At 37.1% G+C, this 15,789-nt stretch overlaps 1 protein-coding gene across 13 annotated transcripts in view; it reads right to left on the bottom strand.

Moving 5' to 3' along the window:
* TUT4 (terminal uridylyl transferase 4) overlaps positions 1–15,789 on the bottom strand; it is a 143,722-nt gene that overhangs the window by 88,713 nt on the left and 39,220 nt on the right. For 11 of the 13 annotated variants that reach the window (XM_059884619.1, XM_005204565.5, XM_005204560.4 and 8 more), the window contains exons 2-3: positions 8,894–9,763; positions 1,751–1,914 (exon numbers count right to left, since the gene is read on the bottom strand). In XM_059884619.1, the coding sequence (XP_059740602.1) occupies positions 1,751–1,914; positions 8,894–9,674 (945 nt within the window). In that variant the 5' untranslated portion in view covers positions 9,675–9,763. Of the gene's footprint in view, positions 1–1,750; positions 1,915–8,893; positions 9,764–11,675; positions 12,296–15,789 lie in introns of those variants that run through there. The other 2 variants (XM_010803514.4, NM_001206930.1) reach the window with 2 other exon arrangements.

Raw genomic sequence — 15,789 nt, 5'->3', positions numbered from 1 at the left:
TCAGAAATGATAAGTATTTATTATATTTATTATATAAGGTTGGTGCAAAAGTAATTCCAAGTCTGCATTGCTGAAATTTGCCATTTGATATTGGAATACATTCTTAAATAAAAGTTATGTTATACATCATTTGAATGCCCATTTCTTGCTTTATGTTTTTTGCTAATGAGTTATTACCTCTGTTTATTTTATATGTATTTTAGACTATAGAAATGATGTTAGACAAAAAAGTAAATTCCAGTGATTTTCTTATTTGAGTTAAAAATGAGTTATAAAGCAACAGAGACAACCTGCAACATCAACAACGCATTTGGCCAGGAACTGCTAATGAAGGTTTAGTACAGTAGTGGCTCGAGAAGTTTTGTAAAGGAAATGGGAGCCTTGAAGATGAGGAGCATAATGGCTGGCCACTGGAAGGTGACAATGACCAACTGAGAGGATCATCAAAACTGATCCTCTTGTAACTACAGGAGAAGTTGATGAGTGATGAAAGAAGACGTGATGAAAAGTGGATTTTACACAACTAGCAACAACCAGCTCAGTGGGTGGACCGAGAAGCAGCTCCAAAGCACTTCCCAAAGTCAAACTTGCACCAAAAAATGTCACGGTCACTGGTGGTCTGCTGCCAGTCTGATCCACTACCGTGTTCTGAATCCTGGAGAAACCATTACAGGGAAAATGCTTTCCAAGAGTTCGTTGAATCAAGCATGTATTTTTATGCTACAGGAATAAACAAACTTATTTCTCATTGGCAAAAATGCGATGATTATAATGGTTCCTATTTTGATTAATAAAGATGTGTCTGAGCCTAGTTATAAAGATTTAAAATTCAGGGTCTAAAACCATACTTACTTTTGCACCAACCTAATATTTCCCTGTATGCATACTAACAAATATCCCAAGAATCTGTTTAAGAACAAGATGATTTATGTTTCTTTCTTTCAACATCTAGCAGTGTTTTTGTTGTTAACGCTGGGAATGTGTATTTCTAGGTCAGGGAATTAATAAGTACTTAGGAACAAGATACCGATGGCTAGAACAGTTCCTAATACACAGAAGATACTCAGTAAATATGGGAGAAAAGAGAAAGAGAAAACCCAGAGGGAAGGAAGAAAGTTTAGTATATCCTGTAGTATTTGCTATTTGGCACTCCAAACAGACTGTTAACTTCTAATGGGCAGACACTGTGCCATATTCACCAATATATCCCCAGTGTTTAGCACAGTATCTAGAACGTAACAAGCTCTCCATATCTATTTGATAAATGAGTAAATCAGGGGTCAGCACACTTTTTGTAAAGGAACAAAGTAATATTTCAGTAAATATTTTATGCTTTTGGTAAAGAGTAGATATTTTATGCTTAGTGATCCAAATACACTGCACCAAGTATTCAAAACTCAACTCTGCCATAGGAGCAAGAAAGCAGCCATAGATAATAAGGATGACATGGCTGTGTTCCAATAAAACTGTTCATAAAAACATGAGGTATTTATTTTACTACAATTTTAGAAAACAAAAACAAGGTGATAGACCATAGTTTGTCAAGCCCTGGGATGAAAGAATGAAAACTCACAGATGAAAGGATTTGCTGAACAACGGAGTGAAAGAGAGGGAGAAAAGAAGAAAAGAAGAGGGAAGGAAGGGAAAATGAGTGATATCTCTGCTTAAGGAATACTGTAAGAAAAATAAAAAGAGCTGTACTTGGTTGAACATGCATTTTCCTCCAAATAACTAAAACAATATAGTATACTTTTTCAAGTCGAAAGATGTGATCTCTTTCTAAGCGTTCTTCTGCTTGTTTCAAGCCTAGCCTCTGCTCAGGTGTCAATGTAGATTCATCTATCACAGTGGCATTTTCTAAATAGTCCATCTCTGAAGAATTTTCTTTATTAGATTCATCACTCTTCATTTTACCTAGAAAAGGAAGCAATCACTTAGTTACCATCAACAGAATTGGTAAATTAAAAAAAATTTAATGAAAAACAGACATTCAATGTATACACATACAGAAAAAATATTTTTCCTTGGTAGTGCAAATTGGTATACCTACATAAAATATTAAGTAAAAGATATACATGATATCAAAATTCACACACAAAAAACTACTTCATGGGTCAAATGTCTATCTTCTTCTGACCCACCTACATCAAAAAAGACAACTATGACTAAGACTCACTATACAAGGCTAATGTAACATACTATCTTGCAGAATCTCCAAAGTAAATATGATATAAAACTACTTTAAATCCCAAAGGTGACTCACTGAACTAGTCACTTCAGTGACTTTATCACTATAAAGTATGAGCTAAAAGAATATATATACTCCAGACCACAAATACACAAATCTATGAGGGTCCTTCTTTTTGCTTTCACTGAACTCAATAGATATTTCAACCACATCAATATTTTTTCTTTGTTTCTCCTAGCTAGACTGCAATCTCTTTAAGGCACAGACTATGTGCTTTCAATCCATGCATTTCTAGCACCTATCAATATATACTTGGAATAGAGTAGGTTCCAACATGCAATAATGCATGCTCCACCAGTGTGATATTTTAAAATACAAATTGAATCATGTAACTCTCATGCTTAAAATAACTAATGGGCTCTCATAAAGTTCAGAATAAACACACAGTACTTGTCCTCTTGCAGGCTGTCAACAGTTTAAATACAATAATTCCAAGTTGTGCAAATGCTATAAAGGAAAAAAAACAAGTAATGGAGGAGATAAACTCTCAGGGAAGGCTTTTCTGAGATTTTAAGCCAAGACCTCAAAAACAGAGCTGGGGCTCCCCTGATGGTCCAGTGGTTAAGATTTCACTTTCTAATGCAGGGGGTGGGGGTTCAATCCCTGGTTGGGGAACTAAAATCCCACATGTCTCATGGCCAAAAAGCCAAAACATAAAACAGAAGCAATACTGTAACAAATTCAATAAAGACTTAAAATGGAAAATAAAAAATTTAAAATTTTTTAAAAAAGAGCTGCTGCTGCTGCTAAGTCGCTTCAGTCGTGTCCGACTCTGTGTGACCCCATAGACGGCAACCCACCAGGCTCCCCCGTCCCTGGGATTCTCCAGGCAAGAACACTGGAGTGGGTTGCCATTTCCTTCTCCAATGCATGAAAGTGAAAATTGAAAGTGAAGTCGCTCAATCATGTCCAACTCTTAGCGACCCCCATGGACTGCACCTACAAGACTTCTCCATCCATGGGATTTTCTAGGCAAGAGTACTGGAGTGGGGTGCCATTGCCTTTTCCATTAAAAAGAGCTAAGTAGTCTATATCTCCAACCTTATATCCTGCCCTAACACTTTCCACTTCATTCATAACAAATGTGTTACAATGGATCACTGCGCTCCAAGGATCAATGCCTTCATATGCTCTGTTTCCTCTACTATCAAGGCCCGTCCCACTTCAATTAGTACTGTTTACCTGTCCTGCAAAATTCAGCTTAAGCTTCATCTGTTTCAGAAGACAGTTTGATATTTATATTCTCCGAGCACTCTCTATTATTTCATTTTCACAGTAATGTAATTTGTATTCATTTATCTACATGTTACATGAGATAATGAATTCCTTGATGCTAATGACCAGGTCTTATTCACTTTTGTACCTTCAGAGTTTAATACAATGCCTAGACCAGAGATGACAATAACAGAGTGTTAAATTGACTTGGACAAATCTAAAAGTAAATGCTCATAGATAATCAATAAACCTCTCCCTGCTGCCCTGAAAAGCCACTCTACATGCCATCTACAAGAACCCTGAAAGTAGGTTCTTTCTTTTGATAACACTAATTTTCTGAACAAAAACAGTGTGCCTCTGGAGGTGATATGTCTCCTACCACAAGAAGGGCATACCTGGAGTATTACTTAGCAATGAGAAAAAATGATATACCAATACCTACAATATGGACGAATCTTAAAATATACTAAGTGAAAGAAGTGAAACACAAAAGGCCACGTTTCACGATTTTGTTCATATAAAAGAGGCAATCTACAGAGACAGAAACTAAATTAGTGGTTGGCAGTACCTAGGAGGACAGGATAATGAGTAGTGACTGCTAATGGGTATGGAATTTCTTTTAGAGGTGGTGAAAATATTCAAGATTTAGACAGTGGTAATGTCTACACATTTTATAAATACACTGCTAAGTCGCTTCAGTTGTGTCCGACTCTGTGCAACCCCATAGACGGCAGCCCATCAGGCTCCCCCATCCCTGGGATTCTCCAGGCAAGAACATTGGAGTGGGTTGCCATTTCCTTCTCCAATGCATGCAAGTGAAAAGTGAAAGTGAAGTCGCTCAGTCGTGTCTGACTCCTAGCGACCGCACGGACTGCAGCCTACCAGGCTCCTCCGCCCATGGGATTTTCCAGGCAAGAGTACTGGAGTGGGTGCCACTGCCTTCTCCATAAATACACTAAAAAAACACTCAATTGTATATTTTTAAATGGCAAATGTTATGGTGTATGAACTGTATCTTGAAACATAAAAAGGTAAGTGGGAGAAACTTTAAATATGACATGATAATAAGAACTTTGGAGAAAAATTAAAATAGTACAAGGAATAAGGAGTGCCAGAAGTAGAGGTAAGGGTTATAAATTTTAGATAAGCAACCCAGCAAAAGGCTCAATGAGAAGGTGAAGAAGTAAGACAGCTAGCCATGTGGCCATCTGGAAGAAGAGTGTTCCAGGCAAAGAAAAAAGCAAATACAAAAGACAATAGGTGACCACTTGCCTTCACATTTGAGGAACTGTAAGGAAATCATGCTGTTGGAACAGAGAAAAAGGATAAGAAGTAGATAAATGAGATCAGAGAAGCAGGGGGGAATGTCAAAAATCACAAGGTCACAGCAAGGACACTAGCTTTTACTCTAATATATTGAAAACCACTGAAACATTCTGAATAGCAGTAACACAATCTGAATAATTTTAACAGGATCATTCTGGCTGCTATGTTGAAAACATAAGGAAGGGTGGTATAAGTGAAAAGTAAAAAGATGAGTTACTAATAGGTTCTGCTGCCAAAAGCATGATCCTGACCACCAGCAGCAGCAGCAGTTTCATTAAGGAGCTTGCTAGAAATCCAGCATCAAACTCTTAACTTTCTAAATAAAAACCCCAGAGAATGGAGCCCAAGAATCTGAATTTTAATACACTTCCCAGGTGATTCCTACACACACTAAAGTTTGAGAAGCCCAAATCTAGAATATTCTCCCTTCAAATATTTACCAGGCGCACTCTCTCACCTCTTATCTTCAAATATTTGCTCTAATGTCACCTTGTCAGTGACAATTTAAATATGAAACACCATCACCAGACACAGCAGCATCATTCTTCCATTCTTTATGACCTTTCCTGTTTTATTTTTAATATTTATCACCATCGGTGAATCACAATGAACTGTGGAAAATTCTGAAAGAGATGGGAATACCAGACCACCTGATCTGCCTCTTGAGAAATCTGTATGCAGGTCAGGAAGCAACAGTTAGAACTGGGCATGGAACAACAGACAGGTTCCAAACAGGAAAAGGAGTACATCAAGGCTGTATATTGTCACCCTGCTTATTTAACTTATATGCAGAGTACATCATGAGAAACGCTGGACTGGAAGAAACACAAGCTGGAATCAAGATTGCCGGGAGAAATATCAATAACCTCAGATATGCAGATAACACCACCCTTATGGCAGAAAGTGAAGAGGAACTAAAAAGCCTCTTGATGAAAGTGAAAGTGGAGAGTGAAAAGGTTGGCTTAAAGCTCAACATTCAGAAAACGAAGATCATGGCATCCGGTCCCATTACTTCATGGCAAATAGATGGGGAAACAGTGGAAATAGTGTCACACTTTATTTTGGGGGACTCCAAAATCACTGCAGATGGTGACTGCAGCCATGAAATTAAAAGACGCTTACTCCTTAGAAGGAAAGTTATGACCAACCTAGACAGCATATTCAAAAGCAGAGACATTACTTTGCCAGCAAAGGTCCACCTAGTCAAGGCTATGGTTTTTCCTGTGGTCATGTATGGATGTGAGAGTTGGACTGTGAAGAAGGCTGAGCGCCGAAGAATTGATGCTTTTGAACTGTGGTGTTGGAGAAGACTCTTGAGAGTCCCTTGGACTGCAAGGAGATCCAACCAGTCCATTCTGAAGGAGATCAGCCCTGGGATTTCTTTGGAAGGAATGATGCTAAAGCTGAAACTCCAGTACTTTGGCCACCTCATGCAAAGAGTTGACTCATTGGAAAAGACTCTGATGCTGGGAGGGATTGGGGGCAAGAGGAGAAGGGGATGACAGAGGATGAGATGGCTAGATGGCATCACTGACTCAATGGACGTGAGTCTCAGTGAACTCTGGGAGTTGGTGATGGACTGGGAGGCCTGGTGTGCTGCAATTCATGGGGTCGCAGAGTCGGACACGACTGAGCAACTGAACTGAACTGAAGTGAACTTATTACATACTTCTGTTACTTACTATGTCGCCATCTATTTCTTCCCACTAGAATATTAACTCCATAAGTGTAGTATTACCTGTTTTGTTCATTGTTATATTCTCAGTGACTAGATCAGTAACTGGCACATAGCAGATATCACTCAAAATATTTTTTAAATTTATGAATGGCAAAAGGAGAAATTGTGTAAGTGCTACACAGGAGCCAAAGTTGGACTTAATGAAAATTAATTCACTAATCAGGTGGGCCTGAGATTAATCAAAAGTCTATAACCTATGTTAAATTAAGTCCAAATAGGCAATGACCTAGACAAAGAGATTTTATTCTATTTCATTTACAAAGGGGAAATCTATGTAAAAATTTAATTTACAAAACAGAAAAAAAAGAGCTAATTATGTATCAACATGACTTCAAGGCCAATATTATACATATTGAAGAAAATTCTTTAAAATAAGCCCTTATTTATGAAATGATTACTATAACTCCTTCTTATTACTTTGTTAAAACAAGTCTCCCAAAAGGACCTCTACTCGGTCTACTATCTTCCTTAAGCTAGTTCAACTTGTTCTCCACATTAACAAACAACAAAACTGCACTGAATTGGAGAAATAATAATAATAAAGGATATTCACTGCCATTGTGCCTACTGTGTCAAGGACTACATGAAACATTCTATGAATTATTTCACTTAACCTTTATAACAAAGGCAGCAGCACCTCCACTTTTTTAAAAAATGAGGAAACTGAAGATATGTTGTAAAGGATAGGCAGCTTATCCAAGATCACAAAGCTCTTCAGTGAGGAAGATAAGATTCAAAACCTATGAAATTTTACTCCAGAGCTCACTAGCTTAACTACCTCACTCTGTCACTTTATTTTGTCACCTTTAAAAAAAAATCTTTAAATCATAGCTTTAACTAATTAAAGTGACCAGACCCTTGTAAGTGATCTCATACACCAGTATTTCCCAACCTGAGTCACATACTGTCATGTTTAGATTTGCCATATCCAAAAACTTCCAAGTACTATTATTTATTTGATATTGTCTTTAATTTGGCTTACTTTGTGGGGCCTTGTCCTAAGCCATATCTATAAAAGTATTAAATTTTTTTTTTACATACATACAGGTACCTCTACTAAATTTAAAAAAAAAAAAAAAAAAAAAAAGGTCAATAGGCCATTATCTGTGTACCACTAGAAACAAAAAAAGTTATTTCTGAACTCTTTATTAGCATTTCTCAAAAAGTGGTAAATAATGACTTAAAAATAGCTTTTTCTATTTATACATCAAGAAAAGGTTTTATTCTTTTAGCCACAAAAACATCAGGAAAAAAGACTGCCAGGGAAAATTCATTAATTTCAACAAAATTAAGATTACTCGAGAGACATGGACAATATTTATAAGTAATTAATTAAAGCTAATATCAAGATCCCATTAGAAAATTAATTTTACACTGATAGTTCTCAAGTAAATTCCAACAGTGTCCTGACAGATCTCTGTTTCCAGTTTTGTTCCTGTCAAAGAATTTGCTGCATTGTATCCCCCAAAAAAGACACACACATATACATGTGATCACAGTGCTACCTCTTTAGTGGCTTCTCAAAACACTCATAAGGTCCTGTCATATCCTAAAGGCCCCTTACTCTCTTAATTCTTGTGTGCCTTTTTCAGCTCCATCTTTTGCCACATTCCTCAAGTCCTTATTTCAGTCATGATGAATCTCGGTCACACTTGAAGTCTCACATTTGCATCATGCCTTTCTCAACCCAAAGTCTAAATGTTGTTGACGTTTAGTTACTAACTTGTATCCGACTCTTTTGCCACTCCATGAACTGTAACAGCCTGCCAGGCTCCTCTGTCCATGGGATTTCCCAGGCAAGAATACTGGAGTGGGTTACCATTTCCTTCTCTAGGGGATCTTTCCAACCCAGGGAATGAACCTGTGTCTCCTGCATTGGCAGGCAGATTCTTTACCACTGAGCCACCAGGGAAGCCCTAAAAGTCTAAATACCTCAATTAAATCATGTACTTTCTCAATTCTAAGTTTTTGGCACTAAACTAAATTACCACCTTACTTATCTGTAATACCTTCACGTAACTAGAAGCTTCCTTGAGACCTAGGGCTGTGTTCTTTTGGTTTTCCATTGTAAATACCTGAACGACATATAACAGGAACTCAATACAGGCATACACGTTTGGTGAATGAATGAGCATTGTATTACCAGGACCATTTAAAAATAGTATATGTGTCCGTGCGTGTACCAACTACAGAAGCCACTAAATTCGTATTTTCACAAGCTTTGTCCTATCATAATAAATGTTTTTCCATCTAAAGAATGTCTTTTTCACAGTTAAAATGGTTAAACTAGGAAAAAATTTAAAGACATTAATATTAAAAAATCTCTCCAAAAATGTGACTTGTGGGATAATCTAAGTTGTACTTACTCAAATCATCTGATATGTCTTCAGTTCCTGAAGCACTATCATCAGAATCACCAGTATTATCTGTACACGTTTGCTGCTTCTGAGATCGTTGTGAGTTTTCCATAGCAGATTTTTCTTCTTCTGCAACACCAATATTCACTTTATCCAGAGAAGTAAAGGAACTTGGAATTTTTTTTCCAATGTGCTGTAATTCTGTCTGTCTCATGTTTTCTTTCAACAGCAAATTGGGTACGTTCTCAGCTTCTGCTGGCAGGCTGGGTACCTTTTCTGATTTCATCTGAGAACCAGGTGCTTTTTCTGCTTTCCTCTGTGAATTAAGTGTCTTTTCTGCTACTATTGCCTGTGAACTGGGTGTCTTTTCTGTTTTCACTGGTGAATTAGGTGACTTTGATGGTTTTTCTGTTTTTGCCTGTAAACTGGGTGCTCTTTCTACTTTTGCCTGAGAAACAGGTAACTTTTCTGCTTTCACTGGTGAATTAGGTGATTTTTTTGCTTTGCAGTGACTTTGATCTCGAAGGACTAAATCTTTACCTGGAACACTGGCAGCATTTACTTTACATGATTTAACTTCTGTTTTTTCTATACAAATATCATTTTGCTTATTTTTTTTACTACTATTCTTATTTGGAGAATTGGTCCCAATTTCTTTTATGGATTTATCATTTTTAGCTTTCAAAGTTTGATTAGTTATAACTTTAACTGCTTTGCTTTCTTCAGAAAGAGCCCAAGCATTCTTCTTTGGTTCATGATTTTCATTTTCAGAGGTCTTAGACTCTTCCATTATTTGAAAACCTGCTTCTTTCTATGATATTGTAACGTGGCAGAGGTCCAGTAGTTTGAATTACTTCAAATCCAGTTTAGGCAAGCAAACTATTGGGTTAAGAAAACAACAACAACAAAAAAAAAATCTGTTATTTAAAATGCAAAAACCATTTTTAAAAAATTGGTTAGACATAAAAAAAAGCTTTTACAATTTACTTTCAAAACTGAATAGTAAAAAATAAAAAATTTTAAACTCTGAAAACAATATGAAAAAGGGTTAATGCCCACTTAGTAAATAACAGCAAAATGCCCGTAAAGGAGGTTCTAATGTAATTCTGGCAAATGACATCAAAACATGGGAACTTTAGAAGTAAAATGTTTTACACTAAGCATTTCAACTAAAAGCGAAATAAAACTTCCAAGTGATATACCGCAACTAACCTAAAAGAAAATGAAGCAAAAATAACAAATTGGAAAAGACTCTGATTCTGGGAAAGACTTACAACAAAAGAAGGGAATGGCAGAGGATGAAATGGTTAGATAGCATCATTAACTCAACAGATATGAATTGAGCAAACTCCAGGAGATAGTGAAGGACAGAGAAGCCTGGGATGCTGCAGTCCAGGGGGCTGCAAAGAGTCAGACATGACTTAGCAACTAAACACATACACAGGTGGTAAGATCTTTCCCACATGACTTTCCTACTATACACTACCTGTTTATGTCATTAATCTACTTCTAACGTGACCCTTTAAACATGGGGAATCAACGTCAACAGACTTTTTCCATCTCCAAAGAACAATGGAATTTAATAAAATCTTCTGAAGTAAGAAAATTTTAAAAAACCAACTAAGAAACGAATCACCAGTCCAGGTTCGATGCAGGATACAGGATGCTTGGGGCTGGTGCACTGGGATGACCCAGAAGGATGGTATGGGGAGGGAGGTGGGAGAGGGATTCAGGATGGGGAACACGTGCACACCCGTGGCTGATTCAAGCTGATGTATGGCAAAACCAATACAATATTGTAATTAGCCTCCAATTAAAATAAATAAATTTAAATTAAAAAAAATAAAAAACCAATGGGAACTCAGAGTTTAAAAATTATAGTAATATTCTGTATGATGATATAATGGTGGATATATGTCATTATACATTTGTCAAAAGCCACAGAATGGATATCTTTAAGACTGAACTCTAAGGTAAACTATGACTTTGGATGATAATGATGTGTCAGTGTAGGTTCATCGATTATAACAAATGTACCATTCTGGTGCAGGGATGTTGATAGTGGGGGATGCTATTCCTGTGTGGGGGAAGGGAGTTACATGGGCACTATGGTTGGATGGCATCACCAACCCAATGGACATGAGTTTGACCAAGTTCCAGAAGATGGTGGAGGACAAGGAAGCCTGGTGTGCTGCAGTCATAGGGTCACAAAGAGTGGGACACGACTGAGCAACTGAACAACAACAATGTACTTTCTGCCCAACTCTACAGTGAAACTAAAACTGCTCTAAAAGAATAATAATGTTTACAAAAAGACAGTAATAATGAACAAAAAGTCAGAACCAATTTTTTTCTAAAATATTAAAAGAACTATTACACTTTTACCACAGAGTACAAACTATAAACAAATCAAAATACTACATTTTATAGCCCCTCTATAAGAGAAATAGATTGTATACTATGTATTATGGAAATCAGGATTTTTTTTTTACTTTTCAGTTTGTCCTATATGCCTTAAATTGATACTTAAATTTACGCCTCTAAACAAAGATTAAAAACATGAATAAAAATTAGTCACCAAAAGCAAACTGCATGTAGCATTTTTTATTTTACTTGGTTAATTTATTAAATAACAAATTTGGGCAGTCAAACACCTCTAATCATATAACTATACATCATTTTAAAACAAAAATACTACCTAAATTCAAAAGATCAGAACACAATTCATTTACTCCAAACTATGTTTATATCAAAGCGTTATTTCCAAAAAAAAGAAAGAAATTAAACTTACCCAGTTATGCCTTCACTGAAACATCTTATTCAACTTGGTGTGCGTGCATGCTCAGTCATGTCTGACTCGACCCCACAGACTGTAGCCTGCCAGGCTCCTCTGTCCATGGGATTTTCCTGGCAAGAATATTGGAGTGGGTTGCCATTTCCTCCTCCAGGCAATCTTCCCCACCCAGAGACTGAAGGTGAACCTCTGGTCTCCTGCACTGGCAGGCAGATTCTTTACCACTGAGCCATCTGGGATTACTAATTGTACTAACCTACTTGGACCTAGCTTTTATAATTCCTGTTGTAGTACAGTCCTCTACGTTCTCTGCCTTCATCTCTGTTCAGATTAATATTATCTTTTATTTTGGAAACCTACTAGGTAGATAAGCAACAAGGATGTATTGTACAGCACAGGAAATTACAGCCATTATCTTGTGATAACTTTCAATGAAGTATAATCTCTAAAAACACTGAATCGCTATGCTACACACCTGAAACTAATACTGTAAATAAAATATATTTCAATTAAAAAAAATTTACTAGGCTTTTTTCTTTTTTTTTCTTTTTCCCTCCTGTGTCCTCACATGGTTGTCCCTCTGCCTCTAAATTATTCTATAAGATAATATTTAAAGGAATTAATTAAAACTTAAGCCAAAGCCATATTAGATTTTCACCATTAATTTATTTTTTGACTAACATTATTTTCCAGTAAAAAGCTGGAAATATAGCACTTTTACCTATAAAAGAATGTTTTTGCTCCTGGATTTTTGATATTTAAATACATTTTTCTGTTATTATTCTTGATAAAGTTTTTTTACATACCTGTCAAAACAGTTGTCAAACATATATAATTTCTTGTAGAAACTGCTGAAGGTTCCTAATTTTAAAAATACAAATGGGCTCTAAAGTACTAGCTAACCTTATCCAGTAACCAAATTATTTAAAATTTTCTTTTGCTATTCTATAACAACTCTAATAATTTTGTAGACATCATCTTACTGACAAAAGCCTAAACAATAAAGACCTGATATAGCAAAGGTGATCCACAATTCTGTTTATAAAACTTTTTAGACACACTATTCCTCCATTCAAAAAGAAAAAAAGAACAGAAAAACCTCTATAAATCAAGTTTGTATGTATAAATAAAAGCTACAAAGATTTTTTTTTAAATCTACTGAATATAGATAAATGCAACCGAGGAGTTAAAAGACCGAAAAATTGCTAGGCTTCACTTTAAGTGAGCAATCTGTTTCACGTAACTGAAACAACATTTACATTTTTAATAGAAATAATGTGTTATTAAAAAACATACCTTAGTTATTTTCTGACCTTCTGCACTTTTTCTTATATGAGTGGCAAATGTCCTCTTGCTTTCAAAAAAAGGTACTAATTATACTAAAAAAGTACTATTTTTAACTTTTTATTTTAAGCTATCAACAATATGCGCTTCCCAGTTGGTATTAGTGGTAAAGAACCCACCTGCCAATTCAGGAGACTCAAGTTTGATCCCTGGGTCAGGAATATCCCCTAGAGAAGGAAATGGCACCCACTCTGTATTGCCTGGAGAATCCCATGGACAGAGGAGCCTGGAGGACTACAGTCCACAGAGCTGGACACAACTGAAGCAACGTAGCATGCATGCATCAAGAGTATAAAATTCTTCCCAAAAAGCTACAGTCCCTAGAAACGAAGTTCTCTCTGAGAACACAGTGCTTTGAAAATAAGATTCACTGCTTCCCAGTGCACATTCAGCAAAATTGGTTGAAACAAATAAAAATGTCAGACTTTCCAGTTCCTGGGTTTTTTTTCATAATGCAGTAGTGAGTATTAAATGAGATTTTAACCTTAAATAACCAATTATTAACAAGAAAATACAGATAATTTTTAACAAATTTAAGTGTCTGATATAGAAAACAATAGCATTCAGGATGTATTCCATGCAATTTTTAGTAAATCATTAAACATCAGTCCATTTCCTACTTCTAGTTCTAATCATGTCTTCTACCTTCCTTGAATCCTTACCATCAATGACTACCACAATGCTACATACTTAATAAACACTTAAAATCACTAGCAATTAAAAGAATATCTACTCCAGACTGATGTCTTTACATCATTCTTTTCCTGCTACAAACTCAAGTCTTCAGCAGAAATTGGAATTCTTTCAAGAGAAGTTTTTGATGCCTTTCTGTAATTATCCATCGTTCAATTGGCAGGTTGACCACAAGTTCTGGGGCCTGAAACTTAAAAAGTGTTGTTTGGATACATTAACTGAGAAAGCTTACCTGAAATAACTGTTGCATAACTAATGGAAAAGCTGTATCACAGAGTTACCTTACTGCTCAAGTAACCCTTCATGGGATAGACAAAGGAAACTATTTTAAGGCATAATTACAGAAAGTTATCCAAAGTTCCTACTACTTTGGAAAGAAAAATTATATGAGTCAATTTCAGCTAAGGCCTCCAACCCCTGGTTCAGACAGTAAAGAATCTGCCTACAATGCAGGAGACTCAGGTTTGATTGCTAGATGGGGAAGATCCCCTGGAGAAGGGAATGGCAACCTACTCCAGTATCTTGCCTGGAAAATCCCATGGATAGAAGAGCCTGGCAGGCTACAGTCCATGGAGTTGCAAAGAGTGGGACACGACTGAGAAACACTCACTTTTCCAACCCCTGAGGCCCACTAGTTACCTACTGAGTGACATTAAACAAGAGACACTGACCCTCTCTAAGTCATTTCTAAACTATAAAATAAACCAGTCTATTCCAACTGAGATGTTATAATTCAATGCAAATCCTAAAACACAGTGATGCTAATGTTATATTAGTTCTGATAATTTTACAATTACAGAAAATCACCAAGGACCTCTCAATTCCCATAAAGACACAGCTTTTGTACAGATGTTAACCAGACTTATTATGGTGATCATTTCCCAATATACTTGAATATGGAATCAGTATGTCATACGTTTGTGCTAAGTCACTTCAGTTCACTTCTGCAACCTAGGGACTGTATGGACTGTAGTCCTCCAGGATTCTCTGTCCATCAGCATATCCTGGAGCTTGCTCAAACTCATGTCTATCCAGTCAGTAATGCCATCCAACATCTTATCCTCTGTCTCCTTCTCCTCCTGCTTTCAATCTTTCCCAACATCAGGGTCTTTTCCAATGAGTCAGTTTTTGCCATTAGGTAGCCAAAGTATTGGAGCTTCAGCTTCAGCATCAGTCCTTCCAATGAATATTCAGGACTGATTTCCTTTAGAATGGACTGGTTTGATCTCCTTGCAGTCCAAGGGACTCTCAAGTCTTCTTCAACACCACAGTTCAAAGGATCAATTCTCCGCCACTCAACTGTCTTTATGGTCCAACTCTCACATCCATAACATGACTACTGGAAAAACCACAGCTTTGACAAGATGGACTGTTGTCGGCAAAGGAATGTCTCTGCTTTTTAATATGCTGTCTGTTTGTCATAGCTTTTCTTTCAAGGAGAAGGAAAGTGAAAGTCGCTCAGTTGTGTCTGACTCTTTGCAACCCCATGGACTGTACAGTCCATGGAATTCTCCAGGCCAGAATACTGGAGTGGGTAGCCTTTCCCTTCTCCAGGGGATCTTCCCAACCCAGGGATCAAACCCAGGTCTCCCACACTGCATGCAGATTCTTTACTAGCTGAGCCACAAGGGAAGCCCAAGAATACTGGAGTGGGTAGCCTATCCCTTCTCCAGCAGATCTTCCCAACCCAGGAATTAAACTGGGGTCTTCTGCATTGCAGGCGGATTCTTTACCAACTGAGCTATCAGGAAAGCCCTCTTTCAAGGAGCAAGCGTCTTTTAATTTAATGACTGCATTCACCATCTGTAGTGATTTTGGAGCCCAAGAAAACAAAGCTCAATGGTAAAGAATACACCTGCCAGGCAGGAGACATGGGTTTGATCCCTGGTCTGGGAAGATCCCACATGCTGCAGAGCAACTAAGCCCATGCACCACAACTACTAACGCTGTGCTCTAGGGCCCAAGAGTCACGGAAGTCCATGCACCCTGGAGCCTGTGCTCTGCAACAAGAGAAGCCACTGCAATGAGAAGCCCACGCACCACAACTAGAGAGTAGCCTCTGCTTGCCTGAACT

Source organism: Bos taurus, chromosome 3, assembly GCF_002263795.3.
Source record: "Bos taurus isolate L1 Dominette 01449 registration number 42190680 breed Hereford chromosome 3, ARS-UCD2.0, whole genome shotgun sequence".
NCBI classification, from domain to species: Eukaryota; Metazoa; Chordata; class Mammalia; order Artiodactyla; family Bovidae; genus Bos; species Bos taurus.
This window is presented reverse-complemented; position numbering and strand designations above follow the sequence as displayed.